Source organism: Penicillium manginii, assembly GCF_028828005.1.
Source record: "Penicillium manginii strain IBT 31320 chromosome Unknown utg000009l:1.0-3297300.0:1.0-3298630.0, whole genome shotgun sequence".
NCBI lineage: Eukaryota > Fungi > Ascomycota > Eurotiomycetes > Eurotiales > Aspergillaceae > Penicillium > Penicillium manginii.
The window spans coordinates 2,486,424-2,510,808 of NW_026643110.1; the positions used below are offsets into that span (position 1 = coordinate 2,486,424).

The window sequence follows — 24,385 nt, forward strand, 5'->3', positions numbered from 1 at the left end:
TCTCTAGTTGGAGAATTATCCCTATACTGTGATATGATCAGTTCGCCCGTGTATGGGGGGGTTTTCTTCCACGTGAGACGCCTCATTTTTGGGCGCGTAAGCTATCCCTTCGTCACAAGTTGAAACTATTAGGATGGATACAAATGTCCAGCAATCTGTTCCCGTTCCGGAGGTCCCCGGGGTACGGCAGCCGATAGTGAGGCAGGGGCCAAAATTCCTGACCCAATCATTGGCCTCACCGCGATGAGTTCCGCCTGGCTTGACCGCTAAGTACACCACCAACCAGATCTCCGTATGCTCTATCAATAGCGCAGTGGGGGTACGTTATAGATAGAGTGGTGTTGGTCAGTTAGACCGAAACCTCCAAAATGCCAGATTTTCCAACATTCTTCCAGATTTTGGTTCACCATACTAATCTTTACGAATCTTCGCCAGTTTTGAGAGCTCAAATCTCTAAGATACGCGTTTTTGACAAATCTGGCCTTCTACCATGCCTGCTGGACGACCCCAGGTCAACATGGAGCCCTATAAGGACCAAGTCATTGTTCTCCTGACCCAAAATACACCTATTAATGTCATACTAGACATGTTGCACCAAAATCATGGTCTCCAAATCTCTCCCAGAACATTCAAGCGCCGTACGCAGGCCTGGTGTATCCAGCGACGAGCACCCACAGGCATCACCAATAACAGACCCTTACAAATACGCGTCGAGACACTCATCTGTGAGGGTAATCTGTCTCCGAAAGAGATACTCGAAGTTCTCGCCCGTGATGGCACTCCTATCTCCAATGACTCACTTAAGCAAATCCGTAGGCGGCTTGGTATACGCCTTCGCATTGATGATAAGGACGAGCAGCGTCAGCAGAAGGACGAGATACTAGAGGTACTGGAGGAGGAACAAGGCTTTGAGCTTATTAAAGGGTACGAACGGGGTCATCTTTATGCCCACTTACGCCATCATGGGCATATCTATGCGAGAGACCGAATCTTCGATATTTGGTGTTCTTTGCGCCCTGATGCTCTTGAGCGTCGTTCGACCAATCTCCAGAGGTCACGTGGTGCCTATCAATGCCCTGGGCCAAACTTTGTATGGCACATTGATGGATATATGAAGCTAGAGCCTTATGGGATCGAGATATATGCTGCGATTGATGGATATTCGCGTTATGTTACCTGGTTCTATGTTGGTATGCGCACCGCTATAGGGTCATTCTAAGGTCTTTGAGTATCTGACTGTCTGCCCTAGGTATAAGCACGCGAACTAGTTTCAGCGTTCTCCGTCAATATATAGATACATTATCGGCTACTGGCTTCCAACCGCGCACTATCCGCTCCGACCTAGGCACTGAGACGATGCTGATCGCCGATGCTCACTATGCCTTACGGAAAGCCATTGATATCGATCCAAGGCTTCAGTTTTCTGACTGCTTTTGGTATGGCCGTGGTGTCCAAAATCAACGCATCGAGTCCTGGTGGGGACAGCTTACAAGCTCTATGAATTTCGTGTGGCGTGAGCTCTTTATTTGGCTACAGGACCAGGGCCACTTTCAGGCGACTATCCCTGACCAGATTGCTCTTCTTGCTGTATATATGCCTTCTATTAAGGACACATGCGCGGAATTTGTACTGACATGGAACTCCCATCGTATAAGGAAGCAGAAAGGACGCCCCTATAGTGTTCCAGGCAAGCCATGGATGAACTACTACTATCCAGGGCAGGATACTGATGGACAGGATATCAAGGATTACCAGCACACGCTTGACCCTACTTTGCTTAGTGCTATACGATATGACGTGGATGGCTGGGATGCTAACGAATATCTCCCCACGCATACTATGGAATGGTGCCATACTCAGCTGCTACAAATGCAGTTTGACCCTGAAAGGCCACCAGCACGAGACGGCACCCGCCCATATGTGGAGATCTACCTTCGGCTACGAGAGCGAGCCGTCTATCATACCCAAATAGGTGCTATTCCAATCCTATCACTGTGCGAGAAGCCCACTATGTCTTCTGATTGGGCATAAAATTAAGGGAGCGGCTCGCAGGCTTGGCTTATGTTAGAGATAAAAGTGGAGATTAATAAATATCAAGCACTAGTTCTGTCAGAACTTTATTATTCTAGGGGTTGTAGAAGATATTCTAGTGTCATCTGACGTCCAAGAATCTCCTAATATCCTAGCATATCCCATTGAGCATCTTCCACAAAGCACTACCAACCAAATGGCCTATTATTCCAGCGACACGCCTGATCTAGTCGATTTGACAGGGCCGTATGACGATTCACCATCCTCCTCCTCTACCTATACTACTGGCCAAGGAGCAGCACCAACAAGACCCTCTCAGCTTGTACCAAGCCATAACCTGCTTCCTGACCCCTATAGTATAATACACCAACGAGTGGCAGGTAGAGTTCGCAAGCGAGAGATAAAGAGGACTAGACCAGGACACATTACTAGGCCTGAGCCACCACAGCAGGCCCCAACTCTTATCCACTTCTGTCTCTGGCGAAGCGCATCACTGGAGAGAAAATCATGGACGTTTGAGGAGCTTAGTGAGTTTAGATATCGATGTTATTTAATTTAATCAAGGTATGTTCCAATTTGCTAATAGGCACTTCAATACAGGTGATGTTTCCCAGTGGGTTCCTCCACAGACAATTTATGGCTTTAACGACTTTATTACAAGATATCTTCTGCCTGCGCTTAGTCCTGATCTCGGGGTATATTCAGCAATGCCTACCGACCGATATCAGTTAGCCACAGGCCTAAAAGGTCAAAAGGGGAAGAGGGAGCCATATATCCTATCCGCTACAGAAGATTACATGCGATGTACTACAAATCTCTGCGAGCGTTTTGATTTGGCCGGTGGAGCTCGTCAGATTTATGTTGTTATTATACGTGAGGAGGAACAGCTTCATATCAAACCTGAGCCTATAATGAGCCGCGAATCGAGCTTGGCCAGCGACATTAGCAATTGGACGACCCTCCCACCACCAGAACAGCCGGCTACTGACGCTAGGAGAGAGGCTACTTTAAGGGCTACTCCTCAGCGGCAGGTTACGCCACATCAGGATACACCGCAGCTAAGAGATCCTTCAAGTACGCTGCGACGTGGTGGTGCAAGACGCAGTGGCACCAGAGGCCCTCGGGTAGAAGCATCACCGGCTATATCACCACCAAGTACGCGTAGTAGGGCCTCTAGGGGTATGAGGGCAGGTTAAAACTATTCAGAAACTGCATATTTGGGCGATTTTGAGCACCTACAAACAATCAGAGTTAGTTAACTCATAGTATAGTAAATGAGAAGGCAGGATTTTAAAGATATAGTTTTATGCATCTAGAATTCCAGAGGCCTTGGTCTAACTCTGTCATGACCTCTGAATAGAGGCACACTTTTTGCCCTTCTCCAGAAATACTTGCTTAACATATTTTGGCAGAAATATACAAGCCTAGGGTATGAACCTTCCATATTAGGGCTAGTGACCTTTTCTGCCGGCATTATTTGAATTTTGGCCCCAACCTCTCTATCGTCTGCCGTACCCCGGGGCCGTCGGCTCAACGTGAGGTTGAGCAGTCTGCAAAGTTTCTCAAATTTTTAATGGTCTAGTTGTGACCCACGAATTGCGAAAACAAGTATAAGGGCTAGTAAATTTCTCTAACTGATTCTGAGCAAGTGAAAAGCCAGTTAACTAAAGATATTCGTAACAAGCATATATTGTGACACTTACGGATAACAATCTTGACACACTTTTGTGTTATAAAAAATAATGAGAAAACCTTCAAGCAGCCTTGAACCCACCTGCACATGGCATCCATTAAGTTTGGAGCTAGATGGATTGCAGATCCAGGACTGCTTTGATATTGTCAAAGCTGATGCCGGTACCATCCTCCTCTTGGCTGAGTAGGTAGGCAGTCCGAAGGATATTTTTGGTCCGCCGGCCATTCAACTCCAACTTCGCCAGCTCCTCGAGTTCATTGTCAAAGACTTGACACAAGCCCGAATCGCCGATGAATTGCGTCCAAATTTGCTTGAGGGAGGTCACGTCAAGTTCTGGATAGCGAATGGATACGTGGATTCGAGATTCGAATGCAGGATCCATATTTTTTTGGCACGGTTGCTAGTCAGAAACAAGACATCCCAGTCTCTGCTAGATATAATTTCCAACAGAAGAAGGAGAATCTGGATCCTCACCTCGTAGTACTCCAAAACTTTGAGGAAGATTGACACGAGCTCATTTCTGGCGAGGTCGGTCGAATTGCGAGCTTTTCATTCACGACAATCCCGAAATTCTCTCTCTCAATACATAAAATTTCCAAGGTTGGGCACTCATGGCGGGCTATGATCCATGGATACTAGTACCTAGTTAGTATATGCCGTGGTTTGAAGGGACATGTTCAACTTCGATGGTTGGATCATGGGAATCATCTCGACTACAGCAGTCCATTGGATTGACAGCAGACACGAGATCCTTTTTTACAATGCCCAGGTATAGTGCTTTGAAGTGTGTGATATAAGTCAATCATACTAAAGACAAGGAAGATTGAAATCGGGATCTTATACTTCTGAGGTTTTCTTTACTACTACCAAGGCTCTTGGCCTTTTAAGCTGCTCTGTTTCCAGTACCTAAGTAACTCCTGTCGTATTCTTATATCCTCTACCAGTAGCAATAATTAAGATTATGATATATCCTCTCGTCGGTACATGAAAGAAAATTATAGGTAGTTCTGAAACCACTGGCCTCTATGTGCGGGGGTCTATACATGCGAAAATTGGTGGATAGAGAAGCTCACGGCCGATTCAGCTGTTCGCGGCGGTAAAAGAGGAGGAAACCAAAGCTGCGACATGGGTTAGCAAATAGTGAAAAAATAGATTCAAGAGGGATAAATAACTGACCTTGCTAGAAGCTGGAAGAAAAGAGAAATCCAGAACCACGCATTACCAACTTTGTCGATTGATGAACCCACATCCGGAGAGACACCAGCAGGGCCGACCTTATTCGGCGCAAATCCTCGGGCGCAAATCGTGGCAATGGATCCAAGAGCCTGGGCAGCTAACAAAACAAAGCAAACATGAACTCGGGTCAAGGTTTGTAGGAGAATCATTCCCAAGCCGACCTGCTGGATTTCATCAAGAACACCCAGCCACAGCCAAAGGCATCGGGAAACGAGGGCACCAGAAGTCAGACCCCCGGCCCATGGAAGATAATATCCAATGTTAGACGTTCCCCACCACACTTGTGCCCATCGTGGAGCGCCAATACTCAGGCCGAAGACAGGCAAGATCCAAGAATGCTCTTTAGATAGGAACCTGAAAAGAACCATTGCAGCAACCCAGACAACAATGAAGAAGAATACAACCAGCACGACAATTTCCCATGTTTTGGCGTGATTGGAAGACCAGAGGAAAGACCAATTGCGACCAAATGCCGAGGCAAGGAACCAATTCTGGATAATGACCATGAAGAAGAACCAGAGGACAATTCGTCGACGGAAAAGAGAAGTGTAGAAGAAAAGGATCTTTCCGGGGGCTTGACGGTAGTACTTGGGCAGACCCAGAGCAAGCAGCACTCCAATGATAAAGCAGACTGCAGCGATGGGCATGACAACAGCCGTAAGCTTCCAACTATTCAAGGCAGCCGTTGAAATTCCTCCTACTTCCACTGCGGTGACCCTGGAGCTCCAGAACCACAGAGCGACAGTATAAATCTGTTGAAGGCCTTGAATGAGACTTGCACGGAACATCCAGTCTTTGACAGGAACAGCACCCTGGTCACCAAAATTGAGGGCAAAGAACAAAGATCCACTAGAGGATGCAGCAGAATAAACACCTGCGGCGATATTCTGAGCCCATGTCTGACCAAGATTTGAAAGCGCGTATGGCGAAACGCCAATGATGATGAAAGCCATCGAGTAGATAAACCAAGGAAGACTGAGAACAATCACTGATGGAAACCGGTAGAACAGGAACCACCAAACGATCGAAGAGAGACAGTAAACAGCCGCGATAATGTAAAGTTTGACGGCAGTTTCACCGACTGTGCCCACCAGAAGTGTGATTTGTGCGGAATTTGTCGCAATGATCTGGCCCAGACCCAGGAATAGGGCGTAGACTGGCCAGTTTCCAACACGCCATCTCATGAATCTTTGGATGGCAATGGGTCTCTTATATCCGAGGCGAGAAAGCCATTGATCAATATCATCAGATCCATTTGACTCGAGGTTCTGAGAGGTTTGTGGTAGGCTGTTACTTTCCGAGTCATCCACAACTTCTTCCAAACCTGCTCCAGTCACAGGACGCTCTTCAATTTTTGGCTGCTTTTTCAACTGGGCGTCGGTATACATGTTGAAGAATTTCTGCTCGCTCTTCATCAAGTACACCTCGATACAGTGGTCCGTAGCCGAGTTCTTCTTATTGAGATTGGCGAGATTTTCCTCAAAGCGCCGCGTGAAATGACCCATACTGTCTGTGAAAGTCGGGTCGACCTTTTGCAGATGGAAGACAGGTGTTTCGTGGTCTGCAACCACAGAGGGCAATGAAAGAACAGATACATTCTGAGGAGGTGTAAGAAAATTATCCTCGCCAGGACTGGTGTCGCGGGAGCGTCGGGGGGATCGGACTGGTGAGGAGTCTCGGGAGACAAAACGAGACGATTCTGTAGCTGACAGATTTGAATCGTTACGAGAGTGACTTCTACTATCTCCAGAAGATGGATCGACGTCCTGGGAGCCAAGGGCACGCTTCACTGCGGCCACTGCCTCCTCGGGGGAGATGAAATTCTCCTGGGGCGCGTCAATGCCATCATCCTCCACGTCCGTAGCATCCCCTTCCGTCATTCTCTCAAGCATCTGGCTCTCTCTCAGAGACCTCTTGACCAAGCGTTTTCTTCCTTGTCCAGGCCCAGATCGTCGACCAAGTGACAATTGTCGGCGGGGTGAATTCTTACCGCTACTATCGGTATCTTGCATGTCTCTTAGCTCGGCTGCCTGTAGCTCAAGAAGGGACGGTTGGACAAGCTGAGAGATTCTCGCTGGTTGGGTTTCTGAAGCCCCGAGTGTAGAATAACTCGACATTGGCCGAGATCCAGAGGAGGATTGGAGGCCTTGTACTTCCCAGTAAATATGCGATTCGCGCGATGGGCCTCTGACAGTGTCTTTGTTCTTGGAGTGATGAGTGTGAATTGCTGTTCGCTGCAGCACTTCGAGTTTCCGAACCCATTCGAGAACAGGGAAGCGCTGTTTGGCTGAATTGAGACGCATTTCTTGTCTGGTCTCTGGCGATGAATCCAAGGCAGACCCAATAGCGGTTCTTAATTGATGCAAAAGATGGCGAGCCGAATCAGATTCAACTGTATACCACCAGCCTGGCATCTGTCCAAGACCTCCAATGCGTGCACCAATACCCAGAGCACCCTTGCGACCGAATTCAACAGCCACCAAGCCGAATGGTTCGTCTCGGGACGGAATGAGAGCGAAGTCAGCGCCAGAGAAGATGAAAGGAGGTAGTGCCGTAAACTCGGGCTTCGAGAACACGCGACCGGGGAACATTTCCATGATACGCTCCAATTTGACAGCAGCCAGTCTTCCATAAAGATCAATGACGGGGCCAATACAGATAACCTGCACATGAGGTCTAGCAGAAAGGACACTGGGCAGAATATCGGCAATCAAGTCCACTCCCTTTTGCTTCGACCATCGTCCCACAAACACTAGGAGATCAGCGTCGGCATCCTCGTTCAAGCCTGCCCATTTCTGTGCCTGGAGTTTATCATGGCTCGATTCTTCGTCCGTCTGGACCGAAATTTGCACATCTTCCTCCTTTGTATCGGCGGGATCGGGGTTCGGCAAGCTGCCAATGTTGTTCAGACTCCAGAAAATTGGATATCTGGCCCATGAGCGTTTTCCATATTTGTTAGAGACACCGACAGCGCCAAAGCCTCGCTGGTGGAATCGCAAATAGCTTGCACCTGTGTGGAGTAGATTGAAGACGTTGCCAAACTGACAATATTTGGTTGCGGTCTCGATCGAAAGGTTGAAAACAGAACACACTTCTTGCTTCTCCTTTTGGGTCCGGAGTGGCCAAAGCCCCTGGAATTCGGCGTTGTGTAAGGATAAGCAGACCGGAATGGTTCGCGTGGGCAGGAGATACAGCGGAGCTAAGCATCCATGAAAATCGTTAATGTGATAAAGATCAATATCAGGTGCTCGTCTGATTGTCTCTGCAATACACTGGTTCCAAGCAGAGTAATAGATTGCCGATGGCAAATCGTCCATTCTGGGTGGGTAGACCTCAGCTTTCGTTTGTTGCCGGAAAACTGGAGCATCCAGCAGAACATATGTGATATTATCCACTACGTGGTACTGAACGTTGATGAGGTATGGTTTATCCAAGATTGTCACCACATATGGTTCAACCGGGGTGTCTGTGGGATAATCGACATCGCCAACGCAGGGCACCACCCAGATGAGGTTCTGATGCTTCAGATTCTGACCCATGAGCTGGGCCATGACACCAAGCCCACCAATCTTGATTTTGATATTCCAGTCTTGGATATCATACTCCATGGTAGCAATCAAAACGGTCCGCCTTTGATCATTTCCAGCGCCTGCCACGGCAATGTCTGTCGGTACGCCATCTTCGGACAATGAGCTTGCAAGGTCCTTCCGTGTGGAAAGCCTGTTTTTGACTCTGTGATAAAGAGCTACCGGTAGCTTTTCATCCTTGGCCACATTTCCATCCTTGTTGAGCTTGACACGGTAGAAGGTTTGAATGAAAATGAAAATTCCGGCCAATCCCATCAAAATCGGGACAACCCAAAGAAGAACGTAGAGCACAAGTTGAGCCCAACCGCTTCCAATAGGAATCAACTCATACCTCAAATTGGCGTCGTTGAGAGAAATCTTCCAGCCAAGGTGTGGAAATGGAGGCAAATTTGTGATGTTGATAACGTTGGATGACAGGTAAGAGGGAGGAAGCTTTTGCACATTAGAAGAATTTCCGACGTCGCCGTAAACTTCCGTTGTGTCTGGGATGCCACCCTTGTCAATTCCCCAGACGTTCAACTGTCCTATCGATGGCCATTCGTAAACAAAGTCGTAGTTCCAACGAGAGGTCTCAGTGTCGAACTTCATTTCACTCGCCAGTCCCTGGTCATAGCCGTATTGATTGAAGGGGCCATTGAACCACAAGTGAGGAAATCTCCGGACACCATCGTTTTCCCATCCAGCGTCACCCTCTTGGATGTAGTCACTGCTGCCGGTGAGCCGTGAAAAATATTGGACTCGGACATGTGTTCCCTTCCACTTCTGCTGGTCTGTTCCAGTGAAAGCAGAGACATCAATGGTTGTATTCCCACCTTCATACGATGCCCACTTGGACCATGTACTTCCAAAATCGGTGGAGTATCGGAATTTATCAGCACCAGCAGCACTGTGCTTGACGAAAAATCCATCATCGGATCTGTGAAGCAAGCTGGTGGAGTAATTGGAGAGTGGGGTTATGAGTGGATTGTTCTCGAGACCGACGCGGAAAAGGAACCTGTCAGTAGAGTTGGTATAGACTCCAGACGAAGAAACATTTGCGACAGTAAGCTGGTGAATGCCGTGGTAAACATTAGTCACGTTCGCGGACCAAGTCCACACAGTAGGAATCTCGCCGACGAAGTTGTTGCTAGTTGTTCGGGCGGATATCTTTTTGCAGCTGACACTGTCTTTATCAAGAGAGGCAGTGATTCCCTTCTCGGTTGTCGAGTTCAGAGTGATCGCTTTGGTTATGCTGGCACACTCCATCTCTGTCGAGTAACCCAATTCAATTGGCAAAGTTTCGCCCGTGTCTTGTGAAGAGATAAATCGGGAATCGTGACCAGGTGAGAAGTCGGTGACCGTAGGACCAGGCTCCACGAAATCGCTTTTCTTGACATACGCCCTATACTCCCAAGGGAGAAGTTCCATGCTCTTCACACAGCCATAGTCGCTATCGGGTCCATCTTGAGGAGTGATCTCGTCGTAAGGATAGAAGAGATTTTTCAGCTTGGTCCCCGACTGAAATGGAGATAGTAGAGCAGCACTCTTGTTACTGCAGTCACCGCCAAAAGTTTCTGTCGAGTTTCCGTTTTGATACACTAGCCAGAGGGTCTCATTTGTCTGCGATTCTTTTTGGACACCTGGGAAGTAGCTTCGCAGGACTGACCAAAGACCCGTCACTGTGGGAGTGGTAGATGAGCCCGGCAAAAATATGTCCTTTGTCAGTTGAGAGATGGTACTGAGATACAAGCCATCATTTGCGACCGGATAGTGTGCCCGAATCTCAAACATCCGCTTCATAACGTTGCGGAGTGGATGGGCAGGGTTTCGCTGATCATAGGTGACGGTTATGTCATTACAACCATCTCGTCCCTTTTCGATCGGGAAATCAAAAAATTTTGACGTGTTCAGGTTGAAACAACCGTTTGTCCACCATGCGGTCTGGTAAGTCATGGGCTGTCGGCCAAAGAGATAGTTCGATGCAGTGGCGTCAAACACGTACATTGCCTGCTCTTCACCCCACAGAATGAGAGGAATTCCAGGTAGCTCCAGTGTGACAATATAAAGACCCAGGAGATACTTATCTGTGCCGTTCTTGATTGAAGGCCAGCGGAAGTTGTCCTGGTTGGACACACCGTACATATGCCTGGGATCCAATTCTCCTGTGAAAGCATTGATAAAATCGTTCGTAACGAGCATTTCGTTCCAAGCTTCAATGAAATCGGTCGGCAGATCAAATCCTGCGACTAGATTACCATCCATTCCTAGAAATCGGGTCATTGAACGGTAGATTGTGTAATGGAATGCTGAGGCATCCAATGCTTGCAATCCATCATCTCTCAAGAAAGCTCCATCTGAGTTATTTGTCAATTTGACACCAGCACCTGCTGAGTCTGGGCGCTGATCTGGTTGACGCCCGCGCCCAAGGTAAAGACTGCCGAATGTATCTCCAGCCGTGATCTCTCCAGGAAGAAAGAAGTTATCCTTGCCGTACTTCTTCGCGCATTCTCGGTAGACAGCCATGATCTCACTCAACGGCTCGAGAGTTGCTTGCACAGCCTTATCAAATCGGAATCCATCGACATCCAAACTTGCAATTTGAGCGCAGGAATGTTGAGTGATGATGTCGCGGATTGGTTTATGCCATTCGCGTAAGCGATCCTGCACCGAGGCAAACTTTGTGAGCTGGCGCTGCCAGTCGGGGAAGTTTCCAAATGCCTCCAATTCTCCAAACTGGTCAAAGTCTGAGTTGTAGCAACCTTTCAACTCGTCAGGTCCGCCGGAGGTTATCGGAAAGCCGGTCTCGTTCCAGAACTTGGGAAAGTTGCAGGTATCGTTATAGTCGTTGCCGAATTGAAAATCGGCGTACCGTCTCTCGGTGACCCATTCGACTTGGTATTCGTCAGGATTAAAGTCGGCAGAATCATTCAAGTGCCCTTTGAATCCTATCAGGTTACTCAGACTTTATTTCCAGGTTAGCTTCTTGACGTCGAAGGTATTTCGAGAGATCGGACCTTAACTTACGTAGCCACTGTATTGTCCACAAGGACATACATGTCACGCTTGTGAATCTCTGCAATAGTCCGCCTCCAGTCGTCTAGTGTACCATGATGCATATCGAGAAGGGTGGTGTCGGTCGGTGAATAGCCATCGTAGGCCCAGGGGAGGTTCATCAAATAGGTTCCGGCGAAGTAAATAGCCTATGTCAACAAATGGATTAGCAATGGATCATCGGCATGATACCCAACCATCAACTTACCTTAAATCCCATTCCCTGAATGTAGTCTAGTGTATCCAGCAATCCTTCTAAATCTCCGCCGTGTCGCATTTGATTAGAGTTGACGACATGTTCAAAGGTAGTCCCGTTGATATCGTCGTTTGTTGGGTCGCCATTTGATATCCTGTCGAGGAAGATCGTGTAGACAGGAAAACGCCAGTTATCCGGCGACGGGTGATATTCATGATTTGGCCATTCCCCCCAGTAATCGATTGGGGCAGTAGCAGATTTGTTTTCGTTAACATTATAATCGGAGAGTGACTCGTCATAAGGCCAAGACAAAACCAGAGTGCTCAAGAACGAAAGTATGAGCAACGCTGAGCGCTGCATGTTGCACATCGGGCGCCTGATGAGCCTGTGAGAGATCCTGCCACTCGCAACTGTGTGACACGATGGGAACGAATGAAGTTATCTTGATACGCTGAAAATGAAACAAAATGGGAAAAAATGGGTTGGAAAAAAGTCTGGAAAAAGCGAATGTGAAATGTATACGAGAATTAGATTGAAGAAACAGAGAAGGTACATGTCTACATCAGTCTACCTGCGACAAATGTTCCAAGTTGAAATCTTTTCGAGTACTCTATACATCGCGTCAGATCCTTATCGGGCCGAGCGGGACTGGCAGCAGTCAGTTTGCTCCGCAATAAGGACAGACCCACGAACTGCGATCCTATCAACCACGCTGTATGGGCACGCTGTGGGGGCACGTCTTAGCTGAGTGTCTCGGACAGATCCCATCGAATGATCCTACGCGGCTGATCGGTGAAAATGCCCTGCCGATTCAAAGTTTTCAAAGCTCTCTGGACAAGATTCACCTGAAGCGGTCAATCAATCTTACTTGCAAAAGATCCCTTCATCCCAGTTTCTATATCTGGTAAAGGAAAATTATTAACCGGCTTTCCGCCAGCATCTTTCGATCATCAGGCTGAGATTTTTTTCGCTAGACTGTTTCACCGAGTTTGAACATCGCTCCAACAATCGCCCCACAGCTATAACTCCGTGTCTGAGGCGTCAGAAGGAAAATCCTGTAAGCCCCCCCAATTCGTGTCGAGTGAGCCAGTAGCAAGGATGGTATATTTGGTTTCGAGGCTGTTGAACAGTGTGCTTTTTATAGAACTCCCGCTAGCCCCTCCACCTCACACCTCGCATAGATTAAAAGCTTGAATCGGTAAGCCACCCGGCCCGATTCGCTTTCGCCCCAACCGTCTCGGCTTGTCTTGGAACTCCGATCCAAAGGCAGAAACATATACAGAGAGACCAATTGCGCTCTATTTCGTAGTTCCGGATACCCTACATGTAAACTTGAGTATCTCATCTTTTTTTTGGACAATGAGGTTCTCGAGAAAGTTTATGTCTCAGTTCGGATATGCACGGTGAATGCGAGATAAGTGCGTCTAGATCCATGTTCAAGGTCTGATAATTAACCGACCAATTATCATAGATGTGACAGGGCTACAGGTCCATGCGCTGGAGTGAACTCAGTGTAAGATTGCGTATGCCCAGGTGTTGAGCGAATGGGTCCCGGGGTTTGAAGCTAAGGAATAATAGGGTCGATAGAGCGAAGACGAGAGAGATAGGCTGGTGTGTCGCGTCAGAGATTCCAGGTGTGGCGGAATTTGTGTATCTTAATCAATAGGAAAAATGCCTCACTAGAGGAGTCAAAATGCGTGGAAAAAGAAAGCAACAGCGTGAAACTAAAAGTACTGAAACTGTGATAAGAACCTTGGGCAGGCTGGGAGTGGTGGGGTGGGTCAAGATTTCTCACCGGAGGGTCTCCTTGGGTTATAATGTCAAGTCTTGCCACAGATTTCATCAACATCCGATATGGTGTAGTGGCTAACATCGCCGTCTCTCACACGGCAGCCGGGGGGTTCGATTCCCCCTATCGGAGTTTACTTTTTGATTTTTATTCCTATGATTGCGTTTATACATGTGTCATCTTCAGGTGGTTTGTCGTTTTCTTTTTGGGTATTGTACGGGCAGGTGGTGTGTGGTGAGCAAATAGAAAATATGCCATTGAAAAACAATACATCTAAAAATGCGAATACTAAATTTTTTTTTTTAAAAAAAAAAAAGGATTTTGCTAGACCCAGGCCTCAAGCCCTGGAGAATTTCCGCCGAGGTCTGGCACAGGTTAGCTGGAACTTGAACCTCCAAGCCCCGAAGGTTGAACTTGAAGTTCATTCAGCCCTGAACTAGGAAGTTCCCGCCTGCAGGAAACTCCTTGAAGTTCAAGTTCAAACTGCCTAGGTGATGACCTCGGATCGTGACTCGGAGATATATAACTACTACTACCTAGGTACTAATTGTAATAGTAGTACTAGTATCCATGGATCTTCAACAAGCCTTTTGAACTTGAAGTTCCATTCTACCTACTAGTACTAGGTATCCCCAGCGCTCACTTTAAGAGTTTAAACAGCATCATGATCGACCTCAGGACTAAAGCTCCGGGCTACCTACTTTAATTTCCGACCGGAGAAGTCCACGCGGGGGTCATCCTCCTATGTCGCATTCCCAGGAAACCTTCCGGAAAGGATCGGCGCTCAACCAGCCTCTTCAGGGCTCCAGGGCTGTGGAACAACAATAGCCCGACTAAGTGGGACAATTTGCGGATTCAAAGATACCTCCGCGAGGGAACCTTGGAAGTTAATCTTCAATTGCTCTCCATTGCAGAATTGAAACTTGCAAGGACTGCCGTCACGTCAATCTCACCTCCGTGGTTGATAAAGAGAAAGTAGAGCACAGGTGTCGCATTCTCGGCATCAACATCCCCTTTCGGAAGCTTTCCGTGATAAGAACCCCCCTCATTTCGAATCCAATTGCCCGTCAATTGAACAGGAGCAGCCATGAAGGGAATCATTGGAGCGACAGCTATTCTTGTCGCCGGCGCCACTGCCACTGGCACTTCGTCTGCCTCTGCCTCTGCGCCAACAGGCAGCGACTACGCGTCTGGGTTTGACATGACCAAGAGCTGGGCCAACCTAAGCCCATACAAAGATGCTACTAGCTTTGGCTTGCCAAAGGGGGTGCCCCAGGGATGTGAATTATCGCAGGTGCACGTTCTGCATCGTCATGCAGAGCGGTACCCCACAGACTACCCTCTTGACGGCGCAGGCATGCAAGACTTCGCAGCCAAATTCACCAACTATAGCAAAGCCCACCCCGGCAAAAATATTGCTACCGGTCCATTGAAATTCCTGAATGATTGGGACTATGTTATTGGCTCGGATATTCTGATGGAAACTGGTGCAGCTACCGAAGCTACCTCCGGTGCTCATTTCTGGATTAAGTACGGTCGACTTCTGTATCGTCCTGACCGGGATCATGTTGCTGCTTGGAATGAGTCTCTGAATGTCTGGCCAAACGGGACTGCTCGCCCCAAGCCTGTTTTCCGAACCACTTCCCAAAGCCGCATTTTGGAGAGTGCTCGCTGGTGGCTCAGTGAGCAGAAACCTCATCCCAACCTATACATGAACAACAACTTACCCATTGATAGGTGGCTACTTTGGTAACAGCGGCGCCAACAGCTCGTACGATCAGTATGATTTGGTCATCATCCCTGAGACATCTCCGTTCAACAACACTCTGGCTTCTTACGAGTCTTGCCCCGGAGATATGACTGAGGGGTAAGCGAGTCTGCATTTTTACCCCCGTCCGTCCCACGCGAGGAGGTGACATTAACTAGATTACAGTGACAATGCCGCCGAGACATTCATCTCACGATACACCAAAGATGCCCGTATCCGTCTTTCGCAGTACTTCCCCAAAGATTTTAACCTGACCGCGATGGACGTTCTAGCTATGCAAAACCTCTGCGCATACGAATACACCAGCTTCGCTGGCTCATCCTTCTGCTCGCTATTTACCGAGCAAGAGTGGAAGGACTTCGCTTACAACGTCGACATTCAGTACTACGGTGACTACGCCTACGGCTCACCGACCGGCCGTGCCCAAGGCATCGGCTACGTCCTCGAACTGGCTGCTCGCCTGCAACACAAGCTGATTACAACAAGTGACACCAGCATTAACTACACATACGACAACAACGAAGCCCAATTTCCCTTCGATCAGCCCTTCTACCTGGATATGTCCCACGATGACATCATCTTGTCCGTAATCAACGCCCTCGGCCTCGAGCACTTCAAATTCGGTCCCCACGGTTTGCCCAGCGATCTGCCCCACGCTCCATCCCAGCGCGCCTTTGCCCTAAGCGATATGACCCCCTTCGGGGCTAGACTGATGTCGGAGATCTGGTCTTGCCCTGCCAATACTTCGTTCGAGGAGTTGGATCCTGTGCTTTATACCAACCCGATTCTCAAAGGGAACGATACTACCGAGTACATTCGTTTTGTGCTGAACGGTGCCCCGCTGCCGACTAAGGGCCTTCTTGGCTGTGAAGGTGCTAAGAATGGATTCTGCCCTGTGAATCGGTTCTTGCATGGTGTTCCGACCCTTAAAAAGAATGCCCAGTACCAACATGCTTGCTTCGGCAAGTATCCTACTGGCCACCAGGTCGCTGACGGTGTTCCCCGCTCTTAAAAGAGCGTAGGGCCATTTGTGATGACGGAGAGGTGCATGTCTTGAAAATAGAGCCCAGTGCGCTTATCTTTTCTTTCGCGCGGTATCGCTTTACCTTGTACAGTGTCTAGTAATGAATTCGAGGCCACTCTTTTGTCCGTGGAGAGCCTCATGGTATTATTTGAATGAATTTCCAATTCTCTACTAAAGGGTATGCTATTTGATCAAGCTCAAACTCACCAACTTAATTATTTAATATTAGTATGCTTCCAAGCTTGTAAGAAATACCATAGTGCTCTAGTAATCTCAGAATTCAAGTTTCCAACTTGTTGCTAAGCACTGCAACGGTAGAACCCATACTTCAAGAACTTCCAAGGTTACAATGACGCTATTGGTTGTGCCCTGCCTGTATTCCAGCCTCAATACAAGTACAGGTACCTCGGTAGGATAAAACATCATATATGCATATATCTCGTACAGCCTCATGTAAAATAAATATAATCCGGAAATTATAATTGTACACAGCAAGCTCCTCCTTCTGATTGGCCCATTCCAACGCGAGCCCTTGTCACGTGATATCTCGCATGTTGTCGGATGTCGCGCTTGATTGTATTCGTCCGATTGTCATTACAGCTTTTGTCACTTGACTTGGTCCCATTTGACCTATTCTTAATAGGTGATTGTCAGAAATATCGTTTCTTATAAAACTGCCTGTGAAAAGATAGCTAGTTTGTGCAAAATCGAACGTGGACGAGGAAGCCAGCCTCGGCTCTGTCACGCTCTTGTGTCGGCACCTGAGAAGCTGAAATAGAAGCTGGGTTTACCATAGATTTCCAGGAATGGAAAAGCAGCAAAGACCTCGTGTTGAGAAAGTCCGCCCGGCCAAGGTTCGTGGAGCCCAACCTAGGGATAGCAGTCGCCTGCATTGAGTCTGACCCAGTTCAGGCATGCAATACTTGCCGACGAAAAAAGGTCAAGTGTGATGGGAAACGACCAACTTGCTCGTCATGTGTCATTTTCAAGCTTCCCTGCGGCTTTGAAGACACAGGAACAAAATCGAGTCGCTCCAACAGGTGAATTAGGTTTCTTTTCTTTACATGCCGCCTCAATGAGAAGAACAAAACCAACTTGTGATTTTTCAGGGAATACGTGGAGGAACTAGAACAGCGGGTCAAGAGGATGGACGATGAATTGCAGCGACTGAGACAAAGTGAGAAATTACCTCAACAGAGTGGACATAACTTCACACCCCCTCGGCCCAGTACGAATAGGCCTGAGGATGCAGCGCCTGATCGCTTCGAAACACGGAAGAGGGGAGAAAGTACGATATTGATGGAAAATTTGTCCCCGGAAAACGAACTTTCTCAGGCCGGTCTAGACACAGCTGATCAACCATCTTACGTTCTACGAACGCAGGACGGCAAGATGCGCTTCTTCGGTGAGTCTATCTCATTACTCTTGGCGTTCGGAATTTAACTTGATAATTCAGGGGCATCTTCTGGATTTGGAGTGCAGCGCAATCAAATTTCCAAGAGCCCAAAGGGCAAACAACCAAAGCTGGACTGGGAGCATGCGGCCCGATGCAGCGCTACCCAGTGGCCGTTGACAAACTGGATGCCAAGGATCCTTCAAGACACATTTGAGCATCGTGCCGTCCAGCCTTTGCCGTCAAAAGAGGACGCAATGAGTCTAGTGTTCGAGTTTCTTTCTAACTTCAATCGCACTATTCCGCTGGTCGATGAAACATCTCTTCTGCGTTTGGCGGAGAGACAATTTTCTTGGAATCCGGATGATAGTCCTTCGTCATGGATACTGCTAAACATTGTGATGGCTTTTTCTTACAAAGAGCGAGCGCAAACATCTACCAATTCCAGTAGTGATTGGCAAAAATCACTGGGTCACGTCAAAAACGCAATGAATGTGGTGGTGGACCTTTTCCTACGGAATGCCGACCTCCCGGCTGTACAGGGGCTACTGGGACTGGCTCTTTACTTCCAAGGCACGCCTAATGCTCAAGCCCTGTTCATGTTTGCGGCATCGGCGATGCGCCTAGCCCACTCTATTGGATTACATCGAAACACTACCTCGGGTTTCACGCCCGTGGAGATTGAAGAAAGACGAAGAACATTCTGGATATCATTCATTTTGGATGCAGATATCTCCCTCCGGGTTGGGCGTCCGCCGGCTCAAGACATGGATGATTATAACACGCCACTGCCAGCAGAGTCGCCCCACGATAGCCGAGGTATTATTTCTATTAATGGGACCTCGATCAACTTTTTTCGCCAATTGGCCCAATTTGCAACAGTACAGAGACTTATCTACCGGCATCTACAGACCGTAGCCGTTATCCCACGATCCAAAGAGGTAGCTTTCAAATCGGCCGAGGCTTGCGAAGAGGCCTTATTGCAATGGAAAAACTCTTCTATCCATATCTTTGAACCAGAAAAGATATTTAATTCCGAACCAAATAACTCCAGGGACCACATCCTGCGATTGAATCTTGCATACCACTGTTGCTATGCGAATCTCCGCCAAACGCCCTTCGTTACGTCGTCTGCCAACGATTCATCTAATGAGATCCAATATGAGGTTGACAAAGGTGTTGCAGCACTTCGCGTACGATCCATTGATTCTGCGCGATCTGCGCTTTCTTTGCTACCATATGTCCGCTTGCTGGCATCTGACTACAGATGGTGAGTTGAGTAATAGCAAACGTTCGCAAACACCATCTAATCTTGAATCAATAAGGAACGTGCTTTATTTCTTCGCCACGGCAGCTGTTGCATTATCATCTGAAATTTACGCTCATCCTACCCATCGAAATGCCAATAGCGATTTAAGCATGATCAAAGAAGCGACAACATTCCTCGCAAGTGTGTCTTGCGAGGAACCAGGCACTTTTGTCGATTTCATATTGAGTGTGTGCTCTGATTTGGAACGCTCTGCCAAATGCGCTTTTCACCAAGCGCAGAACGATGTCGTCAATCCAGAAACAACCGGTCTCAACGAAGATGCCGTCGATGCAGACAGTGCGATGTCTGAGCAGCAGCGGCAGCCTAGTACCTACGCTGACCAAAGTGTTTTCAATGAGGTTGACCTTCTTACAGATACTAACTCCGAGTTGTTTAATGCACAATGGTCAGTTCCGCCGTTCTGGAATTTGCAGGATATGCTTATCGGCATGCCATCACCTTCGAACTGAACAGAGGGAGGATAAATGCATTGTTTAAGACTTTCGATTTGATCATTATTAAAAGGCTCGATGACATAGCATACCAATCAAGGACCTTTCTTCATACAAATGACTTGACAGTGCTATGAGTCACTGCTTAAGGATATCTACCTGTTAGATCACCATGATCATATCTAAAGCCAAGTTGATGAGCGGTCATGATGGCAATGAGGCACGGGAGCTGATGTCCAACTTGGTGTTGATTCCTCATCTCCGAGTCGTGCCACAGGCTTCAAGATAGTCTGGCGTTTCCAGAATCCCCCTTCGAAGGTTGTCATCAGCTTCGAGACTTCGTCCAGATAACCAGGAAGAGCCTTCTGCCACCCATTCACAACCGATACCAAAACCTCTGATACGTACTGGTCTGGGGTAGTGTCTGGGAAAGCAAGACGCTTGGCAGTATCTTGAACAACGTCGATCGGGTACAAGCCGACTTCCTGGTCCAGAGATATGGCATCCGCAGCAACAAGGGAGCTAGTAACGTGGTATGAGCCACCCTTGATCGCACGGTCGCGAACTGCCATCATGGCTGCTAATGCGCCCACGATTCCAGTAACCATGTCGGAGACCGGGAGAGGTGGTAGCACACTCTTTCCTTCTTCGTGCCCCTGCGATCTGCCCATAACATATGAGCTTCCGGATGCAGCGTCTCCGATCTGCTGCCAGCCTGGTCGTGCATGGAAAGGACCATCCGGTCCATAGGCATTTTCGTCAACATAAATTATTCCCTTATTTCTCTTGGCGGCTAATTCCAAAAGATCATGTAGGCCAAGACCCCTGTTTTTCAAAGATTCCATTCTGAAGCCTTGAATGAAGATGTCAACATCGGCAAGAAGTTCTTGAAGACGAGTCATATCTTCCGGCTTGGTGATGTCAAGGTCGACAGTCCGTTTTCCCGCGTTGAGGACGAGTTGCAAAACCTAGAGTATATTGTCAATCTTGGAATCGCGTGCCGTGACCATCCAGAGTACAAGGCAACTTACATTTAGATCAATCAGTCTGCTACAGTTCACCCGAATGACATCGGCTCCGTAAGATGCTAGTGTGACGCCGATCTGAGGACCAGCAATAATTCGAACCATCTCCAGAACCTTGATACCGGCAAGGGGGCGACGATCAGGCAATCCCTTGACGAGCGGCACGGGAGATGTTGATTTAGCATATTTCTGTTCCGCATAATTAACCAAAGGGTGCATATTCAGTCGTTTACCCATCTCAGTCTTTCTCCAGCCGTCAGGTGAGTAGCAAATGCTTCCGCAGAGGCCATGGCGCACGTTGTGCATCTCGAGCTCGTCTGGGCTCCATTGAAGAACGTGTTTTTGAATATAGTCGTAGTACTCCTTGGGGTTGTCAAATTTGACGCTAGCGTCAATTCCCATAGACTCGAGTGTTTTCGCAGCATCCAAAGAGCCATGCAACTGATACCAGACTTTAGGATCTTTGGTCTGAAAAATCGCCGTGGTTCGGCCCGCGATGCCCTGGAATACACCATGCTCATAGTCTTTGGGAAACAAAGAGCCCATTTTCCCCGACTTCATCCATGCCGACATGTCCATGCCATCGATGTGGGTGGTGAAGACGGAGCCAAGCCAAATTCCAGCGTGGTCGGTGTCAACCGTCACACTGCCCTCCGTCACAGGCTTTCCATCACGAAGCTCCAGTAACTCATTTCCGACCAGACCGGCCATAGCATGAAGCACGGCGCTTGTAACAGCGGATTTGATTGGACCTGGGACCATGGGCTTTGGCTGCCCCTCAAAGTGAACGGTGTCCCATGCGGCCTTGTTCTGGGTGAAACCCGGTGTTCTGGACGCGATTATCTCAAACACCCGCTTGGCATCTTCTGGCACGGGAAGGACGGTCTTGTCGATAAATGTGCCCGGGCCGTACACATCTGTGCCAGGGATTGTTTCGTGGGGAATGGCCATGTTGGGTGAAATGGGTATGTCTGGATGTACAGTAGGACGGAGAGCGTCAATGCTAATCGAGTTATGAAGTTAGAGAGATCTGCCACAGAAATGTGGGGTCAAAAAGGTCAATGGCAAAGCTTGCAATCAAAAATTAAAAAATGAATAGTATTCCACTGAAAATTGAGCCCCTTATTGTTTTCTTTCGGCCCCCACGGGCCGTGGAGCAAGCCTTCCGTGGGCCACGGGGAACCCCACCCAATGTCCCGCGTTAGTCCACCGGGTTTGGGGAAAACCTGATCTATGACTACCTTTCTAGTACCCCTCTCTAGGTTTGTCGACAAATACGACAAATCCGGGAACTAGTGCAATGGACATTACGTACCTCGGTCAAATCATTGCAAAGTATTGTATTACCCCACAGCGCCAAAAAAGTAGTCCGTGGGCCTCGGACCACGGAATTTTGCAATCCTAACTTCTTCCTGGAAATGTTGAAACACGGATATAAGATGCGCTTTGGGTCTAAATTGAGAATTGCCGTAGATCCTTTTAAACAGGTTCATTAGAGTATCCAACTTCGATACTAATCTTAAATTTGAATCGGCCCTCCATCATCGAAATGGTACTTCATACTAAAAAGCGACCAGTGAAAGTAGCCAACTGTTCTGGCTATCATGGTATGTTTTCATAGTTTACCCCACTAAATGCCTTCGGGCTCTTTGTTGAATCTTGCGGGGTAGGGGACCCGGCTTTCGAAATGTATCGACAGGCCACCCTAGGCGATGTTGACTTTATCACTGGCGATTATCTTGCAGGTTTGTACTTACACCCGATCCTGCATCGGTTACCTACTGGACTAGCAGCTGGCTGATACGGAGGGTTCCAGAGGTTAACCTGGCCAATAACGCACAAGCTTGGAGAAACGGAAAGCATCCGGGATATGAACCAACCGCCTGGGATGGACTTCAGCAGACAATAGATGTAATTGCCCAAAAGGGCATCCGAGTGGTCATCAATGGGGGTGCTCTCGATCCTAAAGCGCTTGCACTGAAGGTGGAGGCTTTGGTTAGTGAATAGTCTTGGATTTATACCTGTCTACAAAGCCCGGAGTTTCATTTGCTGACCCTTTGGATTTGATAGGTATCCGAGAAGAAACTCAATCTTCGCATTGCGTATCTCTCAGGTGATGACCTATATCCAACCCTTGGCCCAAATATGCCAACCACAAAAGATGAATTGCGTCACTTAGACTCTGCAAATACTTCCACAATTCCAGCTGAGCTCACTTATGCGTTTCTCAGCAATGGTGGGGACCCAGTACCAATGATTTCCGCACACGCATATCTCGGAGCTCGAGGAATAGTCGAAGGTCTGAGACGGGGAGCTGATATTGTCATCTGTGGCCGAGTAGCTGATGCCAGCCCCGTCATTGCTGCTGCTTGGTTCTGGCACGACTGGTGCGAAACAGACTATGACGAGCTCGCGGGGTCCTTGATCGCGGGCCATCTCATTGAATGTTCAGCTTACGTGACTGGTGGTAATTTCGCTGACTTTGATAATTATGACCTGGATAGCCTTGTGAAGCCAGGGTTTCCAATCGCTGAAATCGCTGTGGATGGTACATGCGTGATTTCCAAACATCCCGGGACAGATGGGTTCATCAACATGGATACTGTTCGCTGTCAGTTCTTGTATGAACTGCAGGGAAATACATACCTTAACAGCGATGTCAGCGCCCATATCGCCAACGTAAACGTTGAGGAGGCTGGGAAAGATCGGTATGTGCGCTTTCGCTGAAGCGGATGCCTCTTTGAACATCTGATTTCATTTCCCTGCAGTCAGTGTAACTGAACTGATTCATAAATTACAGTGTATTAATATCCGGCATTCGAGGATCACCGCCACCGCCGACAACAAAATGCGCGATTTTTTACCAAGGCGGATATGAAGCCCAGCTCCTTCTCAATGCGACTGGATATGGCACATCCAAGAAGTGGGATCTTCTAGAAAAGCAACTCCGTCACTTTATTCCAGCAGATATCATGAAAGATCTGGAAACATTAGAGTTTCAACGGTAAGCAGCCGAGCAACTCTAGAATAGCTTCATCGGGTTCCAGAATAGAGCTAATAAATGGAGCCAGAGCCGGAGTTCCTGCTCAGAACCCACAATCTCAGCTAAACAGCACGACTTACCTTCGAGTTTTGAGTACGTCTCGAAGCCAGAGCGCTGTAATCGCGGTAGCAAAGGCAATGGGGAATATTTCTCTCAAACATTTCTCTGGTATGAACAAGATCCTTTGCACTTTATTTTAATCTGAGAAAATGAAAGGGGAAAGAAAACTGACAATGAGCTCGCGTCAAAGGCTTTCATGCTTCGTTGGATATGCGAACAGCGATTCCTCGACCATTTCTTGCCTACTACCCAGCAATAGTCAACCAATCAGATATCAGCGAGACGATCAACTTCATCGACGGACCAAACAAGATATCTACTTTCGGGACTGGGCACCCACCCCGATACGAAGAACTTGACACGCGCGATAACTATGACCCCAAGGATCCACAGCTATACACCTGCGACACTAAACAGATTAGACTAGGGGATGTCGCCTTAGGTCGATCGGGGGATAAGGGAGGGAATCTCAACGTGGGGTTCTTTCCTAAAAACCCTCGCCATTGGCCCTGGCTGCAGGGTTACATGACCAAAGATCGTATGCGCCAACTTATTGGAGCAGACTGGCATGACAGTTTCTTTATCGAGCGCGTTGAGTTTCCTCATATACATGCTGTGCATTTTGTTGTTTATGGAATTCTGGGTCGCGGAGTGAGCAGCTCGAGCCGTCTTGATGGCTTCGGAAAGGGTTTCTTGGATTATGTTCGGGATAAGTTTGTTGAATTTCCCGTTGATATTCTCTAGTATTA

The 24,385-nt window shown here is 48.0% G+C and overlaps 8 protein-coding genes across 8 annotated transcripts; 5 read left to right on the forward strand and 3 right to left on the reverse strand.

Annotated features, from left to right (window-relative positions):
- Positions 1 to 490: 490 nt before the first annotated feature.
- On the forward strand, positions 491 to 2,031 carry N7533_012647 (uncharacterized protein; the record flags this gene model as incomplete). Its single annotated transcript, XM_057109297.1, has 2 exons — positions 491 to 1,190; positions 1,250 to 2,031. The coding sequence occupies 2 exons, from the start codon at positions 491 to 493 to the stop codon at positions 2,029 to 2,031; spliced, it is 1,482 nt and encodes a 493-aa protein (XP_056954398.1).
- A 707-nt stretch (positions 2,032 to 2,738) lies between these two features.
- Positions 2,739 to 3,227, forward strand: N7533_012648 (uncharacterized protein; the record flags this gene model as incomplete). The annotated part of the gene is made up of 1 exon (XM_057109298.1): positions 2,739 to 3,227. One exon carries the CDS (start codon positions 2,739 to 2,741, stop codon positions 3,225 to 3,227), a length of 489 nt encoding a protein of 162 aa, XP_056954399.1.
- Positions 3,228 to 3,833: 606 nt separating this feature from the next.
- N7533_012649 (uncharacterized protein) lies at positions 3,834 to 4,106 on the reverse strand (the record flags this gene model as incomplete). Its single annotated transcript, XM_057109299.1, has 1 exon — positions 3,834 to 4,106. The coding sequence occupies one exon, from the start codon at positions 4,104 to 4,106 to the stop codon at positions 3,834 to 3,836; it is 273 nt and encodes a 90-aa protein (XP_056954400.1).
- Positions 4,107 to 4,793: 687 nt separating this feature from the next.
- Positions 4,794 to 12,142, reverse strand: ags3 (alpha-1,3-glucan synthase Ags3; the record flags this gene model as incomplete). Its single annotated transcript, XM_057109300.1, has 4 exons — positions 4,794 to 4,842; positions 4,901 to 11,488; positions 11,551 to 11,726; positions 11,786 to 12,142. The coding sequence occupies 4 exons, from the start codon at positions 12,140 to 12,142 to the stop codon at positions 4,794 to 4,796; spliced, it is 7,170 nt and encodes a 2,389-aa protein (XP_056954401.1).
- Positions 12,143 to 14,649: 2,507 nt separating this feature from the next.
- On the forward strand, positions 14,650 to 16,342 carry N7533_012651 (histidine phosphatase family protein; the record flags this gene model as incomplete). Its single annotated transcript, XM_057109301.1, has 3 exons — positions 14,650 to 15,244; positions 15,300 to 15,429; positions 15,496 to 16,342. The coding sequence occupies 3 exons, from the start codon at positions 14,650 to 14,652 to the stop codon at positions 16,340 to 16,342; spliced, it is 1,572 nt and encodes a 523-aa protein (XP_056954402.1).
- Positions 16,343 to 17,500: 1,158 nt separating this feature from the next.
- Positions 17,501 to 19,526, forward strand: N7533_012652 (fungal specific transcription factor domain-containing protein; the record flags this gene model as incomplete). Its single annotated transcript, XM_057109302.1, has 3 exons — positions 17,501 to 17,759; positions 17,811 to 19,017; positions 19,073 to 19,526. The coding sequence occupies 3 exons, from the start codon at positions 17,501 to 17,503 to the stop codon at positions 19,524 to 19,526; spliced, it is 1,920 nt and encodes a 639-aa protein (XP_056954403.1).
- A 164-nt stretch (positions 19,527 to 19,690) lies between these two features.
- N7533_012653 (CoA-transferase family III) lies at positions 19,691 to 21,484 on the reverse strand (the record flags this gene model as incomplete). Its single annotated transcript, XM_057109303.1, has 2 exons — positions 19,691 to 20,476; positions 20,540 to 21,484. The coding sequence occupies 2 exons, from the start codon at positions 21,482 to 21,484 to the stop codon at positions 19,691 to 19,693; spliced, it is 1,731 nt and encodes a 576-aa protein (XP_056954404.1).
- A 736-nt stretch (positions 21,485 to 22,220) lies between these two features.
- On the forward strand, positions 22,221 to 24,380 carry N7533_012654 (acyclic terpene utilization AtuA family protein; the record flags this gene model as incomplete). Its single annotated transcript, XM_057109304.1, has 6 exons — positions 22,221 to 22,278; positions 22,350 to 22,528; positions 22,604 to 23,241; positions 23,334 to 23,537; positions 23,605 to 23,744; positions 23,827 to 24,380. 6 exons carry the CDS (start codon positions 22,221 to 22,223, stop codon positions 24,378 to 24,380), a joined length of 1,773 nt encoding a protein of 590 aa, XP_056954405.1.
- Between the last annotated feature and the right edge of the window lie 5 nt (positions 24,381 to 24,385).